At 31.9% G+C, this 26464-nt stretch overlaps 1 protein-coding gene across 1 annotated transcript; it reads left to right on the top strand.

The window, feature by feature from the left end:
• On the top strand, window positions 7436–10367 carry LOC18604433 (purple acid phosphatase 17). The gene is made up of 7 exons (XM_007036918.2): window positions 7436–7899; window positions 8912–9068; window positions 9171–9278; window positions 9379–9506; window positions 9590–9718; window positions 9830–9897; window positions 9985–10367. Exons 1-7 carry the CDS (start codon window positions 7729–7731, stop codon window positions 10199–10201), a joined length of 978 nt encoding a protein of 325 aa, XP_007036980.2. The 5' UTR covers window positions 7436–7728; the 3' UTR covers window positions 10202–10367.

Raw genomic sequence — 26464 nt, 5'->3', positions numbered from 1 at the left:
GCATTTGTTATGATTTCTTCTAAAAAATTTGCATCTAAAATGAATATAGAACCTAAATTCCATGATATACGTATTATTTGTAGAAAAAACAATTTGATGAGAATGTTAATGAAATAACAAGATCTCTTAAAGAATTATTTAGAATTAATTACTTTTTAAATATATTAGATCAAGCAATTTTTTCACCTCAAAGTAGAATTGAACAATCTAAGATATATGAAAGTATTTTTTATTTTCTATTTAGAATTAAAAAGTTGAAGCCATTAGATGATAATAATTTAAATGAATATTGCTTTAATCTTAATGTTCCTTCAAATATAATAACTATTCTGATATTGATAGTTTAGATTTATTTTCAAAGTTAAAAAATATAAAAGAAATTATACAAATGAAATATAACAGTCCAATCGATATACTTAATCATATAAAAAGACTCAATTCTTTTCCAAATGCATATATTGTTTTTAGAATAATGTTAACAATTCTAGTACGTATTGCTTTAGGAGAAAGAAGTTTTACAAAACTAAAATTAATAAAATCTTATTTAAGATCAATAATGTTTCAAGAAAAATTAAATGGATTGGCTATATTATCAATTAAAAAAGAAATATTAGAAGAATTTAATTATAAAAGTTTAATTAAAAATTTTGCATCTCAAAAAGTTGAAAGAATAAAGTTTTAATAATTTTTTTTTGTAATTTCAATAAAAAAAAGCCTTATTTAAATATTTCACTTTAGGCCTATGAAGTTATTGAGTCGTCCTTGCACTCAATATTCAAGCAAAAGTAAGCAACAAAACATTTTCGATAAAAAATGCAAACACCTTTTAGAAAACAAGCTAACTCAAATAATCTCAAGTAAAATTCTTAAATTTGAAAGCAGAATGTGATTTTTGAAAAAAAAGTCACCCATTTTCATTTTGTGTGTCTAGAAAGCACTCAAACTTTAAGTTGTTCTTCCTTGTTTTAGCACACTTGATTTCTTTTCTCTTTTTGCCTCTTGGAGCTAACAAGGATCTTTACTCAAAGGTGATTAAACGTACAAAATTGAAACCAAACTTTGACACCAATTGTTAAAAAAGTTAGCTCAATGAAAATATCCAAGAGAGGGTGAATTGGATTTAAAAAAATATATATTTTGGACTTGAGAAATTGGAAAAACTATTGTGGTTGATTGCAAAAAGTTTCTAGTCAACTATACTTGTGAAGAACTTGTTTTTAAAGTAATTAGAAGACCTTGTTGTCGACTTTACTAGTCTTATATTGACCCTTGATTAGTAAAGTCATTTTCAAAGGACGTACAAAGAATTTCAAAGAGAGTTATGTGCATATGTAAATCTTTACAAAACTACTCAATCAAATGCAAGCAAATAATTGTTTTTAGAATGCTTTAAATATTTTTAAAGTACAAATCAAATAAGTGTAACATAAGAAAATCATTTTTAAGAGTAAAAGTGTATTGATGGTAAAGAATAACACAATTAAGAATCAAAACTAAGATGTTAAGAATATGAATCCAATTACAAGCACTTTACGAAATAGGTTCTCTTGAAAAGAAATATAGCAAAACAAAACAATGATAAAATGAAGACTCCAGGTAAAAATCAAAACTTCTTCAAAATGGATTTTTTACTTATGTTAAAATCAAAGCAAATGATTTTCTAAAATAGAGTTTCAACAATAAATCACAAAGAATAAAAGTAAATCAAGACACAGAGATTTATACTGGTTCGGCATTTCAAGTGGCTACATCTAATCCATTGGCTCACCAAAGAATTTATAATCCACTAAAAGGATTCTTACTTTTTAACGGGAAGTGATAACCCTTACACAATCCACAAAAGGGATTCTTGCTTTTTGATAGAAAGCAATAACCCTTACACAATCCACAAAGGGATTCTTGTTTTTTCATAGGATCAAACGATAACCCTTGCAACGACTTTTTATGGGATCAAGTGATAACCCATGGTTTTAAATGGGTTCACCACAAACCCATGATTTTTAACGAGCTCACCACAAACCCATAGTAACTTTTCAAGGATTAGTTAGAACCTTTACAAGAAATAGCAAATATGCTTGTGAAAGGTGGATTTTGCTAGCTTGGTACTATAGAGGAAGAATGCCTAACATTGGGTATGAATATAAGACATAAAGATGGGAGCGAAAACATAAAGAAATTTTAGCTTAAGAAGGCATGGTTTCTCTTATTTTCTTTTTAGACTTTGATCCTCAAAAGTTTGGTCTTTTTCTTTCTTCTTCTTCAACTTAAAATGCTTCTAAATGCTCCTTTTTATAGTTGAAAAATTATTAGAGTTGTTACAAGTGATTAGAGCAAGAAATTAGTCATTTTCCTTTTGAATTTTATGTTTAACGGTCATCTATAGTCGAGTATAGAAGTTCTTTAGTTGGTCCACTTCCAGAAAGTTTGCATTTTTTATGTCCAGCTTGGTGTAGTCGACTATGCCTTCATCAAGGTCGACTATGGCTTCTTAATTCTTCAAATTTTGCAAGTTTGGCTTTGTGTAGTTGACTATGGCTTCATCAGGGTCGACTATGGCTTCTTAATTCTTTATATTTTGCAAGTTTTCTACCTTAGGCTTGACTATAGAGCTTATAGGGCTAACTATGGTTGTCTCTTTTCAAGTTTCTTTGTCCATTCTTACCATTTCTTCCATATGATCAACTTGATTTTTTCTAGGGTCAATTGGAGCTTTGTTTCTTCAAGATCCCTTTACATTTTAGCACATAACTTTGGCCATATCTTCTTTGTGATCAAATGGTTGAGTTAAGAGTAACTTGATGGCTTTGAAAACAACCTTGGTGTTGTGAATATTAACTATCTTTGAATGCTTTAAGATAAGCTTCAATACTTGTGAATTTATCTTGCAACTTCAACATCCCAAAGATAAATGTTAAAGCGATTACAAATAAAACTCTTTTAAGCAAATTTAACACTCATACAATTAATTCATTCAAGTTTGTAGACATTTGTAGAACAAGTGTGTGATAATTCAATGGCTTCAAGAATTCACACAACTAAAACAATCAAGCTTGTAATCATGTAAGAACAAAATATAAGAGAGTTAAATCATTTCAAGGACTTGTCAAGAATCACTCAAATAATATTGAAGCAGATTAGGATCATTTTGTCATAATCAAAACTATAATCATTTTAAAGCAAATAGAATAAAAGGAAACCAGGAAGAATAAGAGATTTAATCTAAACTTGTTTTCATAAAATATCAAATTAATCTAACGATTCAGTCTTTTCAAGAAAATAAGTGATTTTCTTGAATATTCTTGAGGTGAGAGGACTTTTATTAGTTTTTGTCAAAAGTATTTGGAAAACCTAGGAAAATTTTCCAATATTTTAATGACGAATGAAAAGAAATATAAAAAAGAAAAATTACATGGTAATTAAGGAAAATAAAACTAAGTATGAAATCAAAGATTGCTTGTCAAGGATAAAAATGTGATAGCATATGATTAATTAGCGCCCTTCCTTAAACATGCGTTGTGGAGGTGCAGATACTTTTCTCATGTGTAACGGTACTCTGGAATCTTAGTTCTCTTTCATAGATAAAAATCTGTCAATTGTAATAAACTTAAATGAAAGTTTGGATTTCATTAGAAATAATAAATACAATCAAGTTTGAAATCACGTCTAGATAAAAAAAAAACAATTGGTGATGACTTTTTTCACAATGAGTAATTAGATTCCGAATTCCTATGTTGTGACAATAATAAAAATTTTAAATCATTTAAACATTTTTTATAATAAGTCCCACAAACTCTAATTTGAAAATATTACCATATCAAAACATTAAATTACTCAACTAAATTTGTTTTTTCACATAAAAGCAAGACAAATTTTCATTAGAAATAATAAATACAACCAGGTTTGAAATCACGTCTAGATAAAAAAAAACAATTGGTGATGACTTTTTTCACAATGAGTAATTAGATTCCGAATTCCTACGTTGTGACAATAATAAAAATTTTAAATCATTTAAACATTTTTTATAATAAGTCCCACAAACTCTAATTTGAAATATTACCATATCAAAACATTAAATTACTCAACTAAATTTGTTTTTTCACATAAAAGCAAGACAAAATTTCATTAGAAATAATAAATACAATCAGGTTTGAAATCACGTCTAGATAAAAAAAAAAAAATTGGTGATGACTTTTTTCACAATGAGTAATTAGATTCCGAATTCCTACGTTGTGACAATAATAAAAATTTTAAATCATTTAAACATTTTTTATAATAAGTCCCACAAACTCTAATTTGAAAATATTACCATATCAAAACATTAAATTACTCAACTAAGTTTGTTTTTTCACATAAAAGCAAGACAAAATTTCATTAGAAATAATATATACAATCAGGTTTGAAATCACGTCTAGATAAAAAAAAAAAACAATTGGTGATGACTTTTTTCACAATGAGTAATTAGATTCCGAATTCCTACGTTGTGACAATAATAAAAATTTTAAATCATTTAAACATTTATTATAATAAGTCCCACAAACTCTAATTTGAAAATATTACCATATCAAAACATTAAATTACTCAACTAAATTTGTTTTTTCACATAAAAGCAAGACAAAATTTCATTAGAAATAATAAATACAATCAGGTTTGAAATCACGTCTAGAAAAAAAAAAAAACAATTGGTGATGACTTTTTTCACAATGAGTAATTAGATTCCGAATTCCTACGTTGTGACAATAATAAAAATTTTAAATCATTTAAACATTTATTATAATAAGTCCCACAAACTCTAATTTGAAAATATTACCATATCAAAACATTAAATTACTCAACTAAATTTGTTTTTTCACATAAAAGCAAGACAAAATTTCATTAGAAATAATATATACAATCAGGTTTGAAATCACGTCTAGAAAAAAAAAAAAAACAATTGGTGATGACTTTTTTCACAATGAGTAATTAGATTCCGAATTCCTACGTTGTGACAATAATAAAAATTTTAAATCATTTAAACATTTATTATAATAAGTCCCACAAACTCTAATTTGAAAATATTACCATATCAAAACATTAAATTACTCAACTAAATTTGTTTTTTCACATAAAAGCAAGACAAAATTTCATTAGAAATAATATATACAATCAGGTTTGAAATCACGTCTAGAAAAAAAAAAAAAACAATTGGTGATGACTTTTTTCACAATGAGTAATTAGATTCCGAATTCCTACGTTGTGACAATAATAAAAATTTTAAATCATTTAAACATTTTTTATAATAAGTCCCACAAACTCTAATTTGAAAATATTACCATATCAAAACATTAAATTACTCAACTAAGTTTGTTTTTTCACATAAAAGCAAGACAAAATTTCATTAGAAATAATATATACAATCAGGTTTGAAATCACGTCTAGATAAAAAAAAAAAACAATTGGTGATGACTTTTTTCACAATGAGTAATTAGATTCCGAATTCCTACGTTGTGACAATAATAAAAATATTAAATCATTTAAACATTTTTTATAATAAGTCCCACAAACTCTAATTTGAAAATATTACCATATCAAAACATTAAATTACTCAACTAAGTTTGTTTTTTCACATAAAAGCAAGACAAAATTTCATTAGAAATAATATATACAATCAGGTTTGAAATCACGTCTAGATAAAAAAAAAACAATTGGTGATGACTTTTTTCACAATGAGTAATTAGATTCCGAATTCCTACGTTGTGACAATAATAAAAATTTTAAATCATTTAAACATTTATTATAATAAGTCCCACAAACTCTAATTTGAAAATATTACCATATCAAAACATTAAATTACTCAACTAAATTTGTTTTTTCACATAAAAGCAAGACAAAATTTCATTAGAAATAATAAATACAATCAGGTTTGAAATCACGTCTAGATAAAAAAAAAACAATTGGTGATGACTTTTTTCACAATGAGTAATTAGATTCCGAATTCCTACGTTGTGACAATAATAAAAATTTTAAATCATTTAAACATTTTTTATAATAAGTCCCACAAACTCTAATTTGAAAATATTACCATATCAAAACATTAAATTACTCAACTAAGTTTGTTTTTTCACATAAAAGCAAGACAAAATTTCATTAGAAATAATATATACAATCAGGTTTGAACTCACGTCTAGATAAAAAAAAAAAACAATTGGTGATGACTTTTTTCACAATGAGTAATTAGATTCCGAATTCCTACGTTGTGACAATAATAAAAATTTTAAATCATTTAAACATTTATTATAATAAGTCCCACAAACTCTAATTTGAAAATATTACCATATCAAAACATTAAATTACTCAACTAAATTTGTTTTTTCACATAAAAGCAAGACAAAATTTCATTAGAAATAATAAATACAATCAGGTTTGAAATCACGTCTAGATAAAAAAAAAAACAATTGGTGATGACTTTTTTCACAATGAGTAATTAGATTCCGAATTCCTACGTTGTGACAATAATAAAAATTTTAAATCATTTAAACATTTTTTATAATAAGTCCCACAAACTCTAATTTGAAAATATTACCATATCAAAACATTAAATTACTCAACTAAGTTTGTTTTTTCACATAAAAGCAAGACAAAATTTCATTAGAAATAATATATACAATCAGGTTTGAAATCACGTCTAGATAAAAAAAAAACAATTGGTGATGACTTTTTTCACAATGAGTAATTAGATTCCGAATTCCTACGTTTTGACAATAATAAAAATTTTAAATCATTTAAACATTTATTATAATAAGTCCCACAAACTCTAATTTGAAAATATTACCATATCAAAACATTAAATTACTCAACTAAGTTTGTTTTTTCACATAAAAGCAAGACAAAATTTCATTAGAAATAATATATACAATCAGGTTTGAAATCACGTCTAGATAAAAAAAAAAAACAATTGGTGATGACTTTTTTCACAATGAGTAATTAGATTCCGAATTCCTACGTTGTGACAATAATAAAAATTTTAAATCATTTAAACATTTATTATAATAAGTCCCACAAACTCTAATTTGAAAATATTACCATATCAAAACATTAAATTACTCAACTAAATTTGTTTTTTCACACAAAAGCAAGAGGATTTCATAGCATATGGCGAACCTTTCCCTAATCTAATTAATTAAAATCCAATACGTATTGAAAGCGCTCAAAATGATTGTAACAGCAATACGAGTAATAAAATGATTGTAACCGCAACACAAGTAATAAAAGCATGGAAAGGACAGGTGTGTTAAAACTTAAATTTTGGAAAAGCGATATAGGGGGACCCACGAGAAAACTCTGCTGCGTGACTCCCGAATATTCTATGGGTTGCAAGAGTTTATCCCTGCAATGTTCCACTAGGATATTCGCATATCCCACTACCTGCCCTGAAGTGTCGCCCACCGGTCTCTTCTGTTTCTGGAAGTTCCTTCCCTTGCACTTGCATTAGAAAAATATAGAAAGAAAACAAACGATTCTATCCAACGTCACCATACAAATACAATGTTTTCCATTAAATTCCAATATTTTCCCAGTATGTGCATCACCTTATTTTACACACGTCAATCCATTATTGGTTCCTTTATGTAGGCTGCCGCAGCTCCCCCTCCTCCACACCAAATCCATGACTAGTTAAACGCTGGGATAAATTCCTTGGCATTGATCACGAACACTGGTGCCTTCACTTTGAAGAAGGAAAAGAAGAAAACAATGGCGCTGTGGTTTATGGTGGGCATAATTTGTGGCTTGTGCTTTGTATGTTTGTCAGCAGAGCTTCAGAGATTGGAGCAGCCCGGCAAAGGTGATGGTTCCCTTAGCTTTTTGGTGGTTGGAGATTGGGGCAGAAGAGGGTCTTTTAACCAATCACGAGTTGCTTTCCAGGTTCTCCATCGCTACCCAGGCTGGCCTAGCTCTTCATTTTCCTTCAAACTAGAAGTCTTTGTACCTTTACATGCTATTGCATGCTATGCCTGCAGCGTTTCCAATTTCCTCTGAAACAAGTTTTCTACAATCTTTCCAACTTAATTTGCATAGGATGCATGAACTGCAATCTTGCAACATCTTGACTTCTACCCTAAAAAATCTTTTATTTTAATGTCCACTAGCTGCAAAATAACTTACCTATTCTGTAAAGTAATTATTGGATTAAAATTTTGTGTCTTTCTTCGTTTCCCTACACATTAATTATTTATTGTAAAAAAATTTAATAATTTATTTATATGCATTTTCTATTAAAAGACAATAACATTTACCAAAAGTAGATACCTTATTCATCCCATTTTTACTCTCCCTTCCTATTTCTATGACTTTGCACATATTTTGACTTTTTCCACTTAAAGGAATGTGTCTGAAAACTGGGTTACCAGCCAATCTCTAGGATTGAGCTTGGACATAGATTTTCGGGCTAAGCCCAGCCGAAACAAATAATATTATTTCTTATTTAATTTTAATTTTAAATATATGTTGATAATCAAATATATATAAAATGATGAGATTGATTGAACTCTAGCTTTTAAAATATAAGCTTAGCGTGAACTCAACTTAATCCGTAAACATCTTTGTTTACCATGTGCATAGACGAGTGAGATTCAGGTGTTTTAATAAATTGGATTGATTTTTTTAGATTTTAAGAGAAAAAAGAAAAAAGAAATAGTATATATATCTAGCATAAGAAAAAAAATAGAAAATATAGAAGCCTAAGAGCAATTTTTTTCTTCTTTCACTGCAGCCATATTCTTGAAGTCAAAAATTAAGGTGATTCTGCGCTGTTATTTGAAGTTTTTTTAATTCCCTCTGTTTTTAATAGACAGTGAATTTTCGAACAAAAAAAAAGATGTAAACTAGATGAACAAGTTGACCAACAATTCCTAACGTATACATGTCTTTGTTGTAGATGGGAAAGATTGGAGAGAAGCTGGACATCGATTTTGTAGTTTCCACGGGAGATAATTTTTATGACAATGGATTGAGTAGCGAACATGACACAGCATTTGAAGAGTCATTCACAGACGTTTACACAGCAAAGAGCCTGCAAAAGCAGTGGTACAGCGGCAAGTTCCGACTAACTTTCTACCTGGATTTTTCTTTGTTGCCATACTAATGTAATTAATTTACTGACAGAAACATGACTGCCAATTCCTTGTCATATGCAGTTTTGGGCAACCATGATTACAGGGGTGATGCAGAGGCACAATTGAGTCCTCTTCTTAGAAAAATTGACAGCAGATGGCTTTGTTTAAGATCCTTTATCGTCAATGCTGGTGAGTGGGATTTGGATTCAAACTTTGTTATTTAACTCTACTCCACTGCTAGTAGTAGTGATAGTATTGAAGTCAAACGATTGTCTGTAACCTTGTCCAGAATTAGCTGAGATCATCTTTGTGGACACCACTCCTTTTGTCAACACCTACTTCCTTGACCCAGAAGACCACACTTATGACTGGCGCGGTGTAACTCCTCGCAAGCCTTACATTGCAAATCTATTGAAGGTTCGAGTGTTTGAATGCATGTGTGAACTTCTGAAACATTATTAAGCGGTTCATATAAGTATAAAGATCAATGTTGGATGTAGGATGTGGAGTCTGCATTAAGAGAATCAACTGCAACATGGAAGATTGTTGTTGGTCACCATGCGATTAGAAGTGTTGGGCATCATGGCGATACTGAGGAACTTGTTAGCCATCTCCTCCCTATTCTCAAGGTGAATATAATTTACTTAAGAACGTCCATTTTGTTCGCCAAATTCTCACAATCTAGGAACAGATGATCAGTTAATCCCAACTAACCCTGCTATTCCACCATATATTTGCAGGCTAATAATGTCGATTTTTACATGAATGGTCATGACCACTGCCTTGAACATATCAGTGACACTGACAGGTAAAAAGCAATGCTAATTGAATTGTTGTAGCATGTCTTTGATTTTGAAGATGGTATCAGACACTAAAGCAAATGCATTTGCTGCAGCCGCATGCAGTTCCTAACTAGCGGCGCAGGGTCTAAGGCGTGGAGGGGGGATGTCAAACAACTAAACAGAGAAGGTTTAAGCTTCTTCTATGATGGGCAAGGTTTTATGTCCGTGCAATTGACCCAATCTGATGCAGAGATTGTCTTCTACGATGTTTATGGCAACATTTTGCATAGATTGAATGCAAGCAAACAGTTTCTTCACTCATCAATGTAAAGCAGTAGTGACTACACCTGGAACAGGGAGATTCAACTACTCTCTCAAGGATCAATAATTCTTTAACTTGGACCAGGAAATTTCAAGAATTCGTGCCTTTTACTACCATTGTAAGCTAATTTTTGTAATGAAAGTTAATTGTTGCAATACCATTATTAATTCATTACATCAGGTATCATAGTGGGCACTACCTCATCCATGCAACAGTGGCCCAAATTCACCAGCTAGGCCTCCCTTGAGAGCTAGCTCAATCTCTGCAAATGGCAGTGGCTGCTTCTTCCGTTGCTTCCATCTCCATTCCCACATCACATTCATCCTCCAAAATCGAGATTTTACAAGAACATTTGTAGTCAAAATGAAAGCAAAGGGAAAGGGGTAAACACTAAGAAAGATGAGTAACAGATATTAACAGGGGCAGAACTAGAGCATTTTCAAAGGAGGGGGCCCAAATAGAAAAAACCATTAAACAGTTAAAGAAAATTTTATATATATTCAATTAGTACTCATATAAAAGATTAAATAAAATTCAAAAAGCATTGAACATATAAAAAAATACACATTAATAGTAATGATGGTATCATTTATATATATGATTGAATCCAACTATAAAAAAAGTCTCTTTCACCCTTTGTATGTAAGAATGAAAGAGAAAATAATTTTTCTAATTTAAATGAATTACCTCTTTACTTTGTGTGTCCTAACTCTCCTCTTATTTTCTATTTGCCTCTTAAATTGCTAATTAACATATTGGGTTATTGGATTGAACTATTGAGATATAATATGTTATGATAGGCTATTAGGTTGGACTATTAAGATATAATATGTTGTGACAGACTTTGATGTATATTAAAACTTAATGGGTTTGGATTAGTAGACTCACTTTTGTTTTTTTATAAATTTGATAGGCTTAACATATTAGTTTAGAATTTATTTGTTAGGCTTACCTAGCAATATGCTAGCCATAATGACTCAATATGTTTAGAATTTTATCAAACAGTTTGAAGAATAAAATTAATTTTTGAATAAAAAATCATTTTGAAAGCCATTAAAAATAAATATAATAAACAAAATTGCATTGAAAGAAATACAATTATTTCATTCTATCAATTTATATGTATATCTTTGTTACTTAAAGTTTGCAACATACATGCTACCATACATTGGTTATTCTAAATAAACAATAATATATTGATGAAATTCTATACAACAATGTAACACTGCAACTTATATTTGAAAATTATATAACAATTTATTTATTTTTAAAGATTAAAATCATAGAAAACAAAATCCACATAATAAAAAAAAAGAACATGACAAGTAGAAAATAAAATCCAAATATGACATAATAAAAAAGAAAGAAAATGAATATTATTGATGGTTGGTATAAATTTGTGAAAAAAAATCTATAGAGATTTAGAACATGTGAGTAAATAGAATAAAAATAAATAAATACAAATAATAATAATATAAATTGAAAAAAAATAAAAAAAACTTTAAAATTGAGTCAATCATATAAAATTATCTTTTTATTCTTTATTGTATTAATTATTAACTAAAAATTTATTTGAGAGGACCATTAAAAAAAGTTATAAAAAAATTAAAAAGATTTATAAAAAATTAAAAAATTTATTTAGTATGTAAAAAAATTTTAAATTTTTGGGGGCCATGGTCCCCCCATTCCATAAGGAGGCTCTGCCCTTGGATATTAAGATGCAGACAGAAGGAAAAGGGGCAAAAGTGATAATAAAATAAAAAGCAACAACTCGCAACAATGCCATGCTTATTCCTTCAATACTTATTCCTAATCGAGTTAAGGCTTTGCATTATACAAATGTAAATGCTTGACGTATTTGTGTTTTGCCAATTACATAAATATACAAGCCAAACCCTCAATGCATAAGGCATCATATTCGCTTAATGTTAGTATCAATGTGTAAAAAGGGTTCTTATGGTAAGGAAAGGAAGCATTGCAAACAAGTAAAAGGATGCGTCGGAAGTTGTAGAGAGAAAGATTGGAGTAGTTCTTGAAGTACTGAGTGTCGTGACAGGTGAAAAATAATTAGAAGAGAATGAGGGAGTAAAAGAGAATTAGAGAGAGACTTTAGAGATAGAAGCTTTGGAGGAGAATGTGTTAGCCCCTAAAGGAGGGAAAAACCGCTCTAAATGAATTGTGAGGCTTTATATATATAGTGCTAAAAGTCAGGGTTACTCAAAAATAGGCTTTAATGTGCCTAATGAATGACATTATTATGAAGAGTTTTAATGTGGGTAAACGTTATTGCAATTGAAAATAATAAGATTTGTTTTCGAGTCAAAGGTATTAGAGAAAAGGTAAACGTGAAAAGGTACAAAAGAAGAAACTGTACGTAAATAGGTACAAGAGAAGAAGGTGTACATGAACTGGTATAAGAGAACAAGGTAGGAGGGTGAAACACTTGCACTTCAGGATAAGGTTAAGAGGAAGACCTATTAACTACCTCTATATTTGAGCCACCAAGCCAAACTCTCTAAAGCATCCCAAGATGAAAATAACCCATGAACCCTGCCACTTATTCCGAGTTGCTTTCACTGTAATCCATGTGAAGCGGTTCTTCTATACGAAGTAGTTCTTCTACTTGTATTAGTTGTTCCATATAGATTAGTGCTCCACTTATTCTAGTCGTTCTACATGAAATAATGCTTCACTTGTTCTAGTTGCTCTACGTGAAGTAGCACTTCACTTGTTTTATTTGTTCTGCGTGAAGTAGTGCTTTACTCGTTTTGGTTGTTCTCTATACAATATTAAGTTATAAAATAATTCTTTAGAGAATAAGTATTAACCAACATCAAGTATCTACATTTTGCCCTTTGTAGAAGGATCTTTTACTTAAAAATAATTGTTATGCATTAATTTAGAGAAAAATTTTATTTTGTATTATAATGTATTGTACAGTAACACTTCGAGTAGTAACACCTTGGGCAGTACCGCCTTAGACAGTAACACCTTAACCAACAATACTTTAGGTAGTAACATGGTACTGTCTTGTGTAAGGTGTGATACCAATATTTTGTGTAATATTTGATTGATTACTCAATAATATTTAGTCCATATAAAATCAGATTTTCAAGATATAAATGGTAAAACAGAAGTTAATCTTTTTCATAAAAACCTTGATTCTGTGTGCCTTATAAATATAAAGCTACTATGAACAACTTTCCTCATTCAGATTCAAAGTAAAGTAGAACAAAGTTCAAAGCAAAGTCAGTTCTTTTGAAAATCTTTTCAAGCAAGAAAGTTTTTCTTCTTCTAGTTTGATTTTTTTTCAAAAAAAAAAGAAAACAAATGAATTTCTCTTACTTGTTACCCCTTGCATGAATTTTTTTAAAAATTGAAATATGAGAAAAGAAAATTTTTCATGCATGAGATGAAGAGATTTTTTTTTTAATTCATGTAGACAAACAAATTGTTTGTTTTTAGATATAATTATTAGACAAGCAATTGTTTGGGATAAAATATTCCGCATGCGAGAAAATAATAATAAAATAATAATATTTTTATTGGAAAAGAATTTGTAGGATAAAAAGTGATTCGGAAGTCAATTGAAGCATAATAAGGTATTTTGGGTGCCATGGAGACAAGAGGAGATAAGAGGAAATTTTTGGAATAAAGTAATATTAAAATATTAATATTTTATTCAGTGTCAAAATTTTTCATGAAGAATGAGTTTATGGTCAATCTAAGTGGGGAAAAAGAAGAATGAGAGAATTTTGGAGAAAAATGACGTTAATGGGGCCGCGTGTCTTTATTAAGTAAAGATAGCGCAGGTAAATAAATATTTTAAATATTATGGGGACACTGCGTTGGAGTACAAACTTCATACTTTGTTTGTACATGTGTAGAAGAAGGTAATAGAAGGAAATTGGAGTTAAATGAGTGTTGGGAGGACTAAATTAAAACGGAAGGAAACAAAAAGGGTAAAATGGTCATTTTGCACCCCAAGTCAAAATTTTAAGTTTTCATAAACCCAAGTAGTTTAGATCATTGTGGACCTTGTCTTAGTGTCAAAAGTTTAAAAAGATTGCACAAAGGATTGGAGAAGAACAAGTTAACTTGTTAAAGGGCATTTTCGTAATTTTTAAGGGAATTGGATAAGTTTGAGATATAAATATCTTCTCCTTCCAACAGCTTTTTCAATTTCCAGCAACTTCTTCTTCTTCCTCCTTCCATCTCATGTTTGTTTCCCCCTCCATGGAAGCATGGTATGAAAACTTCATAACTTTCGTTCTCTAGCTCCAATTTTCATGCCTTTGTGCACCTTTTCATGGAACCCTTGTGCTTTTTCACTCTTTTACTTCAAAACCCTTGAAAAAAAAAATCCCACTTTCATACTTTCTCTCACTAGCTAGGTGTTTAGAGAGAGAAAGAGAGAGAAAGCTCCCATAATAGCTTGGAAAATTTATTGGAAAGAATTTCAAAGTTACAAGCTACCAAGGTGAGTAGTGAATTATAATTTATTTTTTTGTGTTGGGAATGATTAGTAAGTAGACTTGTGAATGTTGTAGTTGAGTTTATCCACTCATTTTAAAGTGATTAAGGTAGTGAAGATAGATAGCCATTTAAATGGCAATTGGAAACTAGCTAAGAGAAAGCTTTAAACTTTATAAGTATGTTAATTGACAAATTGGTGATGCTAATGTGATGATAGGTTCCAATAAAGTCCCATCATCCCATTTGGACAATTAGGGAAGTTAGGATCAACTAAAGGCTCAAATAATACCGGTGAGTGAATTTGTATTTCAAAATCGTTTTGGGAAATATAATTGTGTTTTGTATGAAACATTTGAATGATATATCCAGCGTTTCTTTAAAAATGTACTTGGGGAACAAACCTTTTGTCACGGCCCAAATCTCGAGCCATGACCAGCGCATTGGCCCAATGGGCATAACCCACTAAGCCCAAGCAAGCCTATTTATGTGACTCCACTCATTGATTTCATCACTCGCTCTTACAGCCGTATTTTTTTATTCTTATCAACAAGTATTCCACTACTTTTCCATCGAAACCATATGTTCATATTTATGATTCAAAATAATGTCATTTGTGCCATCTCGTAGTGGCAATATTAATCAACATAAACGCCTATTACTTAAGATATATATATCTTAACAATTTACATCAAGGTACATATGTTCAACGAAAAGGACTCTAGACTTCCAGCGAAGTGACCATAGTAAAGGTGCAGTTACTGAGATGTCATAGTACCTACCAAAAAGGCGAGCATATGTGTGCGACTCAATCTAGGTCTCAACTGCCTCCAAATCTAAAAACATTAATTTTAAAAACATGAGTATGAAACTCAGTGAGTGAATATAAGAAGGGAACAAGCAATCAATAGGAAGAATTTGGAAATCATGATGCACTTGTTTCAAAAACAATGCAATTTAATTTTGTGCTTATCAACCCCTCAAGAAAACCCCAATTGATTAAATCACTTAATGTAAAGGGTCCATGCTCAACAAAAGATTTGAAGAATGAAAGCTTTAATAACATTCATGCAAATCAAGTCAAGTAGACGACGGGTCCTCGCTGCAGTGGAAAGGCATTCACACTGCAATGACATTTGACTTAAATTATTAACTGGCCGAGGGTTTCTCACCAAACCCCTCATTTTAAACTTAATTTGTTTATTCCTTAATGTTGGAAGTCCATGCTTAACTATGGTACCAAAGAAGTGGAAAATAGCACAGCAATCGATCAAGATACTAAAAGAAATAGAAAGTTTTTCGCTGCAGCGAGCTTCATGCCATAAAACACAAACTTTCTCGCTGTAATGAGAACCATGTCTGGTGAAACCCTCGAAACTCGAGAGTTTCTCGCTGTAGTGAGAATGAATCTTGCTGTAGCGAGAAACAGGGCACTAGTAAAAATTCCCCATTCCCTCAAGAAAAGGCCACCCTGTTCACATGACAAATGCAACATGAAACACATATAAATTCCCAAAGTTTAACATATCAAATTTCACATGCATTTCAATCATATATCATATTCATGAGCTTTCATTTCATAAACATAGATATGCATAAATACATAGATATTCACCAATATCACCATCATCACACCCAGCTCATGTGCATCCCCCCACATCGTGCACACGGGCACTATCATCATCCACCTCCCTCACCACGCCGTCACTGACATGTGCATCCCCTCACATCGTGCACACACACGGTTATATTCATCATACACAATATCAATTATCATGCACACCACATATATGTCATAACCCAAATTTTGGGCCATGACCGACGCATGGGCCCAATGGACGTAGTCCACTAAGCCCAAGCAAGCCTATTAATTTGACATGTTCATCATTCCATCATAAACTGCTAAGTCACATTTCATAACTTAGGATCAAAATAATATTAAACATTGCCACCTCATACTGGCATACTAAACAAGTGTATATACATTGTTTACAACATGTATCTTAATAATTTACATTAGGTTTGTCTATACACAACAAAAGAATACTCGACTTCCAACGGAGAGACTCGGACGAATGTACAGCTACTGAATGCTAAGACACTTACCAAGGGTCAAATATACGAAAACACTGCAACCTAGTTACCAGCTGCCTTGTGATCTAAAAACATGAAGTTGAAAACGGTGAGTATAAACCCAGTGAGTGAACAAGAAGGGAACAAGCAACAATAAGGAAGAATTTAAAATCATGATGCACTTGTTTTAAAATAATACAATTTAGTTTCGTTCACATTAAAACCCCTCATTAAACCTTTAAATAATTAATCATTTGAAATCATGAACCCATACATAACAAACAATTTGAAAAATGAAAGCTTCAATGATACACAAGCAAGTCAAATGCGACAACGAATCTTTGCTACAGCGGAATGCCTTTCCGCTGCAACGAGAATGCCTTTCCACTGCAGCGTCGTTGGGATTTAAGTTAGTAGCCGAACGAGGGTTTCTCACTAAACCTCCTCATTTTAAACTTAAATAATTTATTTCATAATGTTGGAAATCCATGCTCAAATATGGTAGCAAAGAAGTGGAAAATAGGGCAACAATTGATCAAGATGTGAGACAAAACAGAAAGTTTTTCGCTGCAGCAAAATTTCTGCCCCAAGACAGAAACTTTCTCATTGCAGTGAATTTTCGACCAGCCACCCTCCAAAAACCCGAGAGTTTCTCGCTGCAGCGAGAATTATTCTAGTTGCAGCGAGAAACAGGGCACCAATGAAAAATTTCCCTTCCTCCCAAAGAAAACCACCCTGCTGAATTGTCCAAAACCAATAAGAAACACATAACAACTTCCCAAAGTTTAACATACCGAATTTCACATACATTACAAGCATATACCATTACTCATAAATTTCTTATAACACACATGTTTACGTATGTATATATATATACATATACCCATCATCATCATGCACACCATCCCATCATCACCAGCTCATGCGCACTCCCTACTCGCACATAATTGGGTCATCACTGGTTTATGCGCACTCCCTACTCGCACATAACCGGGTCATCATCGGTTTATGCGCACTCCCTACTTGTACATAGCCGAGTCCATATAATTACACAACAATATATTCGTACGTATATACATATATCAACATAATGTAGCAGTATAGGAATCCATAATAGCCACATATCATAACCTAACCCATTTCTCAAAAGCTTGTTCCTAAGGCACTCATTTTTAAGAAAAGTTGTATAAAATCATTCAAACGCTTTGTACAAACAATCACATTCCCCAAAATGAATTTGAAATGCAATTCACTCATTGGTATATTGTTGAGCCTTTAGCTAACTCTAATTCCCCTAATGATCCAATTGGGGTAATGGGGCTTCGTTAGAACCTAGAATCACATTAGCATCAACATTATGTTAATTCACACACTATAACTAAAAGCTATCTCTTAACTAGCTTTCAATTGTCATTTTAAATGGCTATCTTTGTTCACTACCTAATCGCATTAGAGTCAATACACAATCTCAACAATAAACTCACAAATCGATCACTAAACATGATCAACACTTAAAACTCAATTCTAATTTACTACTCACCTTGATAGCTTTGTAACTTTGAAATTCTTTCCAACAATTCTTGAGCTTATTATAGGGCTTTCTTTCTCTTTCTCTCTCTAAACACTTAGCTAGTGAGAGAAAGTATGGAAGTAGGATTTTTCAAGGGTTTTAAAGTGAGAGAGTGAAAGAATACAAGGGTTCTAGTCAAAAGGCCACAAAGGTATGAAAACTAGAGCTAGAGAGAGAAAGTTATGAAGCTTCACATCAAGCTTCCATGGAGAATGGAAGCAACGTGAGATGGGAAGAGAACAAGAAAAAGAAGCTACTGGAAATTCAAGAAGCTATCGAAAGAAGAAGATATTTATAGCACAAGCTTGTCCACTCCTTGGAAATTACGAAAATGCCCTTAGTAAGTTAGCTTGTCCATCTCCACCCCTTTATGAAATCTTTTTTCTCTTTTAACATTGAGGCCAAGTCCATAATGGTCTAAATATACTCGGGTTCACAAAACTTAAAATTCTAACCCGAGGTGAAAAATGACCATTTTGCCCCTATCGTGAAAATCATCAAAAATGTTTTTCCTTGTCATTTTATCCCTAATTTCATCATTCATTTATGCCTTAGGCCTACTTAGGCCATAATATTGTTTAAAATCTTTTATGGGCTTACTAAAGAAATGATGAAATTATCCCTGATCAGGGATATCGCGTATATTACTAACTATGAGTCTATAAAGATCAAGGTCTCACAATATATATATATATATACACGACCAAAATGTAATAGTGCATAAATCCATAACCAACCACATGTCACAACATAAAGGCGATTTCCAAAGGCTTGTTTCCAAGGCATTTGTTTTTAAGAAAAGCTGGATAAATCATTCAAATGTTTGTGCCATTTCATTCACATTTCTAAAACAAGTTTTGAGATGCAGTTCACTCACCGATATTATTTGACCCTTTAACCAATCCTAACTTCCTTAATTGTCCAAATGGGTTGATGGGGCTTCGTTGGAACCTATCATCACATTAGCATCACCAATTTGTCAATTCACATACTTATAAAGTCTAAAGCTTTCTCTTTGCTAGCTTTCAATTGCCATTTAAATTGTTATCTATTTTCACTACCCTAATCACTTTAAAATGAGTAGATAACCTCAACTACAACATTCACAAGTCTACTTACTAATCATTCCCAACACAAAAAAATAAATTCTAATTCACTACTCACCTTGGTAGCTTATAACTTTGAAATCCTTTCCAATAAATTTTCCAAGCTATTATGGGAGCGTTCTCTCTCTTTCTCTCTCTAAACACCTAATTAGTGAGAGAAAGTATGAAAATGGGATTTTTCAAGGGTTTTGAAGTAAAAGAGTGAAAGAGCACAAGGATTCCATGAAAAGGTGCACAAAGGCATAAAAATTGGAGCTAGAGAGAGAAAGTTATGAAGTTTTCATACCATGCTTCCAAGGAGGGGGAANAAGGTTTTTTTTTTAGGGTTTTATGGTGAAAAAGTAGAAGAGCACAAAGAACTTTGTGAAAGAGTACATAAAAACATGAAAAATCAAGGTTAATTCAAGGAAATATATGGAAATTCAAGGCAAGCTTCCATAGGGGGGTGAGAGAACGTGGAAGAGGAAGGAGAAGAAGAAGAAGTGCTGGAAATTTGAAGAACATTCTAGAAACTTAGATTTTTATGGCTTAAGTTTATCCATTTCTAACAAAATTACCAAAATACCTTTAACTATGTCATTTTGTTTTTCCATTGGCTTTATACAATCTTTTTACTTCTTTGACACTGAGACAAGGTCCATAAGGGTCTAGAAATGCTCAGGTTCATGAAAACTTAAAAATTTTAACTCGAGATGCAAAATGGTCGTTTTATCCTTTTTGTTTCCTTCCGTTTTAATTTAGTCCTCCCAACACTCATTTAACTCCAATTTCCTTATATTACCTTCTTCTACACATGTACAAACAAAGTATGAAGTTTGTACTCCAATGCGGTGTCCCCATAATATTTAAAATATTTATTTGCTTGCGTTATCTTTACTTAATAAAGACATGCGACCCCATTAACGTCATTTTTCTCCAAAATTCTCTCATTCTTCTTCTTCCCCACTTAGATTGACCATATACTCCTTCAAAAAAAATTTTGATACTGAATAAAATATTAATATTTTAATATTATTTTATTAATAAAATATTATTTTATTCTAAAAATTTCTTCTTGTCTCTTCTTGTCTCCTGGGCATCCAAAATATCTTATTATGCCTCAATTGGAATCCGTAAACTTTATTAGCTACCGTATCAAAATACGGGGTAGTACACCTTTGGTGAAGTGTTTTTATCTTGTGAAAATGTGTTATATAAATGGTTTATGTGTTATCACAATATGATGATATGTATAATATGCATTGGGTGTTTCTTTTGTATGTTGATGTGGACCGGGCTATGTTCGAGTAGGAGTGTGCATACACTGATGATGACCAGACTATGTGCGAGTAGGAGTGTGCATAAGTCGATGATGACCCAGCTATGTACGAGTGGGAGTGCACATAAGTCAATGATGACCCGACTATATGCGAGCAAGTGTATGCATAAGCCGATGATGACCTAGCCATGTGCGCGTGAGAGTGCAGATGAGCTGATGATGATGGGAGGGTGTGTATGGTGATGGATATATATATATATACATATATAGATATGTGTGTTATAGAAAGTTCATGAGTATGGCATATGGTGTTGCACATGTGAATCTTGCATGTTGAACTTTGGGAGTTATTATGCGTTTCATGTTGATTTTTTGTCATTTTAGCAGGATGGCTTTTTCTTGAAAGAAAGGAAACTTTTTTATGGAGCTCTGTTTCTCGCTGCAGCGAGATTCATTCTCACTACAACAAGAAATTCTCGAATTTGGAGGGGCAATGCGGGTCAGAATCTCGCTGTAGCGAGAATGCCTTTTCGCTGTAGCGAGGACCCGTCGTTTACTTGACTTGAATTGCACGAATGCTATTAAAGTTTTCACTCTTCAAATCCTTTGTTGAGCATGGACCCTTTCTATCAAGTGATTTACTCATTTGGGGTTTACATGAGAGGTTTTGATAAGAGCTAAACTAAATTGCATTGTTTTCAACATAAGTGCATTAGGCTTTTTTTTAAAACTTCCTGTATTGATGCTTGTTCCCTTCCTATGTTCACTCACTGAGTTTGTACTCATGTTTTTAAAAATTCATGTTTTAGGTTTCTTGAGTTAAAGGTGGTTGGATCCTAGGACGAGATGCTCTTCCCGACACATTGCTCGGTAGGTTTAACGTGCCACTAAGTGTTATCAATCATGCCCATAGTCACTCCGCTGATAGTCGAGGTCTAATTATGTGCATATGGATATTTGATGTGAAACATTAAGGTTCATTTGTTATTTTATATATGTATATAATGGTTGATGATGCCATTATGAATGCATGATTGGGTGTTATGAATTGTTTTCAAAGGAATTATAATTAAGTGTTATGAATTTCGGATTGTAAAGGAATATGGATTAATGTATAAGATCATGTAAGTAGGCTTGCTTGGGCTTGGTGGGTTGAGCCCATTAGGCCCTTGCGGCGGTCATGGCTTAGAAATTAGGCTGTGACAAAGGTGGTATTAGAGCCCTAGGTTTAGTCGAGTCCTAGAGATTCTCGTGTCAGTCAGCGGAGTTGTCGGAGTTAATGTAGAGTCTTGTCTATGGTTTGTGACTATAGCACAAGTTATAGACATGAAGCTATATGAACTCCTATTCCAAGTAACCTGCCCTTTTGCTATCATCATGTAAAGGGCATAAATGGTATCGTTGCTCGGGTTTGAGATGCCACCCGAGACACAAACCATTATTAGAAAGATTTTTAAGCAAATGCTCGTAATAAAAGGTTAATATAATGATATATTCCTCCAACTAAGGATAGAGGAAGGTGGAGTTGGATTGTTAGGTTCGTAATAGTTTATTCATTTGGTGGAATTATGATTTGAACCTATGGTTATTAAAAAATTTTTAAAATTTTGGAGACTATGGATTGTATTTGAGGTCAATATAAGGAGGACGTACGATAATGGTAATAAGAGCTATATTTTGACTAGAATGAATAGTGATTGTTATAACACACTTGAGGTTTATAAATTTAAGTATCGAGGAAAGTGTAAACCAATGTTTATGTGCACGAAGGTAAGTGCATTGTGTTAATTGAGCTTGACATGCCCCTATACAAATGCTGTGGGCTTTTGAAATATTTTATAAGCGTATAAGTGTTGAATATGTGTATAGTAGCTTAAATGGAGTTGGTTTTGATTTCAACTAAGTGATTGCGAGATTCCAAGGCTTGAATTGAATTGTTGTGGTTTATGGTTATAATTGCATGAATTAGCTCAAGGGTGAAAATCACGGATTATTATAATTGATGTATGGTCATGAAGTAAAAGGCTAGTAAATGATCTACTTTAAGGATGAGCTTGAATTTTGCTATGCTTAGTGTGGAGCCAAAGGATTAAAGGACTAGATGTGGATTTAGCAGTTTGAAATTAAATGACATGGAGATGACAAATTTAGTCTAAGTGCCATATGGAGTTCTATATGAAGATCGATATATGAATTGCTTTAAAGGTCAATTTAAAAATATGTTTGGTTCAATATGCAACCTATGATGTAAATGATTAGTCTTGAATGTGACTTCTCCAAAGGTAAGGGACTTAAAACATGTGGATTTTCGGATATACTCTAAAAGGAAGTTTTTGCATCCTAAGCTTAAGAAATTTTGATATTATGATTGCAAAGGCAAGATGCAAAAATTACGTGAATTGTTTATATTATGGATGTAATTGGTTAAGAATTAATGAGTAAAGTCAAGATCTTAACACTAAGTGGTGTACAATTTAATATATGTGTACTTAAGAGTAAATTTGAAGATCATTGCTTAATCAATTTGCACTGGATGTTGTGGTAAAGGTATACGAATGTTAGTAATGAAGTATGTCCAAAGTGAGATATGTCGAGACTAATGTTCTGATCGCAAACTTGTGATAGAAAGCTAGTTTTGCAAATTGTGGTTTCCATGATCATAAAATATATGGAGGTTACCAATATGTAAGCAAACACTTGAAGTTGTATATTTTGTGATTCGCATTCATTGTATGGAAGGAGATATTCCATAGAAGGATTTGGCCTAATTGGTGATTATATGACTATAGGCTTGGTATGAGATTGAGAATGCCTTAACATGTATGAGAAGTGTGTTGTGAAAGGCTGAAAGTCATTAAGACGAATAATGGGTGAAACATAGGTGTTGTTATGATGAGCATAAAAAGCTCAAGGATAATCAATGCAATTATATTAAGTTAGATTGGTTCGGTCCGAAATTAGAGTAAAGACATCTTGAAAGATCTTAAAGTAATGTTCAATGGGGTTAATGAGCTATATGTTATCAAATATATATTAAATTGTTAAAGTTATGCATGGCTTTAAAGATAAGCCTTTGATTATCTGAGTCTTCAATAGAATTCTATTAAAGGATGTGTTTAAGCATTTTGGAAGTGTATTGGAAAACATAAGAATAATATACTAGTTTGACTTGCTATAAAAGGTCAAATTTGGATGGCCATGAGTGGCTTGTGAACAATCAAGCAGTGTAAAGTCTGTGCTCATAAAGGGAGCTATGATTGGTAGATAAAGGTGGAACTTTAGAATTTCATTGTCATAGTTATTAGATTATATTTTGTATTATATGATATAACGTAGAACATCAATGATGAGATTGTGTTCAATGCTTTAGGCCTTGAATTGTAAGTTATGGACATGTATCCACCTTGTGAATACCCTGATGAGATAAATTCGAAAGATTTTTCACAATGAGAAAACATTAAAGCTCAAAGAGCAAATGACTACATAGTCAAGTTGGGCTCGTGATTGATATGTCACATAAGTATGAAGATATGACACAAGCATAAGTATACTTGGAAATGCTAGTTTGCGGCAATTATTATCCTACCGTTTTGTGAGCCCGATGAGGTTTTAGTCTCGACATAATTGTAGATGCAAGGCATAAATTGTGAAATGTGCTTCCCCCACAAGTTCCAATTTATTTGACTAATTATTAAGGTAAAGTGCTTGGTAAGGGTAGGCAAAGGTTGAATTGTGTTTCAAATGTTTAGAGAACGAGGGTAACATGGGTTGATTAAACGATACTACTACTGGTGAGGGAATAGAAATACATTACGGGGAATTGCAGAGATCTACTTAGAAAAAAAAAGATGATGATTTGAGAATTCAAGTACTCATATACGAGTAAAGATTTGGCAATGAGACATGACCTAGAGTTGGAATACTACAATATGAATTTTGACTAAGAAAATCAACTTATAAATCACGTGGTGTTTGGAGATGGTGCCAATTAGTGGTTGACTCTTGTATGAGAATGGAATATTGAAATCAGCTTTGTGTATTCACAACAAATGATGAGCATGATCTAACTAACTAAGAGAAGAAATGACTCTAAACTTGATTGTTGGTTATTTTGGTTTTACAGATGGCTTATTGAGCTTGATATGCCTAAGGCTATTCGAAGTTAAAATTTTTGGAAATATATATATATGTATGGCTATATATGTTGCATATTGGTATAAAAGCTCATGCGAAGTTAGTTATAATTTGATTCGATGATGACATTCTATCAATGGTTATAGTGCTAGACAATGATTAAGATAATTTATCACTGATTTTGGCAGTGAACAAGTGGATTATAATGTTGTTAGCTTAGAAGTAAGTGTTTATAGTTTTGGTATGAGTTCATCAAATTCTATTATGTTGTGATCAAACTTGGTGTTTTGTTATAGCCTGAGAGGCTTGGCATATGACCTAGCTTGTGATACCCCATATTTTGAAACAGTGATTAATAAAGTTGATCGGATGCAAATTGAGGTCAATTATAATGTTTAAAAGTGATGAAAGATGAAAGGAATAGTTTAGGATAAAATATTCCGTACACGAGGAAATAATAATAAAATAATAATATTTTTATCGAAAGAGAATTTGTTAGATAAAAGGTGATTCGGAAGTTAATTGAGGTATAATAAGGTATTTTAGGTACCAAGGAGACAAGAGGAAATTTTTAGAATAAAATAATATTTTATTAATAAAATAATATTAAAATATTAATATTTAACCGGATGTCGAAATCAAAATCAGTCATGAAGAAGGATCATATGGTTGATCCAAGTGGGGGAGAAGAAATACAAATAAATTTTTGGATATGAGCGACAAAAGTAAAATACGCGTGTTTTGCTAAGTCGAGCCAACGCGGATAAGTAAATATTTAAACATTATGGTAATACCGTGTTGAAGTGTAATTCTGATATTTTGGTGATACATGTATAGAGGAAGGAAGATAGATGAAAATTGAAATTTTTAGACGTATTAAAAGGATCGAATTTAAAATATAAAGATTGAAGGATTATGTAGTGGAATTAATGGAAAAAATAAAATAAACAAATAGTGAAATAATAATATAAGTATATATATATAAAGAAGACCAACATGGGCAGCCGCCCATGTGGTCAATAAAAAGAGTCAAAAAACTCTTTAATTTATTTGATGGAAGGAGGCGGACCATGTGGAATAAAAATGAAGAAGGAAAGAAAGATGGGGGGGGGGCTGGCCAAATTGGAAGATTCATGAAACAAAAAAATAGGTAAATAACAAAGTAAAGAAGAAGGGAGAGAAGTCATATGTAAGGGAGAACAAAAAAAAAACAAAAGAATAAAGGAAAGAAAAAAGAGAGAAGCAGCCGAACGGTGAGGGAGAGGAAAGAAAGAAAAGGAATATTGAAAAAGCTGAGTTAAAGGGGGCGATTTTGCTGCAAATTTTGGAGGAGGAAAGAACTAATTTTGAGGAAGGAAGGAGCAACTTTGGCTACTGATTTTTGAGGCTTTAATCACTGATTTTTAAGGTTGAAAGGTGTAGTTTTGCTTACTGATTTTGAAGGCTGAAAGGTGCGATTTTTGTTGCTAATTTTTGTAGCTTTGTTTGCTGATTTTTGGAGGGAGAATAGAGCAGTTTAGCTGCTGATTTTGAGGAGAAATAGAGTAGCTTGGTTGCTGATTTTGATGTGTATATGAGCAGCTTCAACTGCTAAAAATTTCTTGGTTAAAAGAACAAGAAATTGTTGCCGACGGTGAGAGGGAGAGAGATAATAAGT

Source organism: Theobroma cacao, chromosome 3 (assembly GCF_000208745.1).
Source record: "Theobroma cacao cultivar B97-61/B2 chromosome 3, Criollo_cocoa_genome_V2, whole genome shotgun sequence".
NCBI classification, from domain to species: Eukaryota; Viridiplantae; Streptophyta; class Magnoliopsida; order Malvales; family Malvaceae; genus Theobroma; species Theobroma cacao.
Note: the sequence above shows the minus strand (reverse complement) of the source record. Positions and strands in the feature narration are given on the sequence as shown.

Bases quoted from the DNA above. Each gene is read 5' to 3' on its own strand.
- LOC18604433 (XM_007036918.2), top strand. From the start codon at position 7,729: ATGGCGCTGTGGTTTATGGTGGGCATAATTTGTGGCTTGTGCTTTGTA. The intron at 9,279-9,378 runs GTGAGTGGGATT...AACCTTGTCCAG, and splicing joins ATCCTTTATCGTCAATGCTG to AATTAGCTGAGATCATCTTT. The intron at 9,507-9,589 runs GTTCGAGTGTTT...TGTTGGATGTAG, and splicing joins ACATTGCAAATCTATTGAAG to GATGTGGAGTCTGCATTAAG.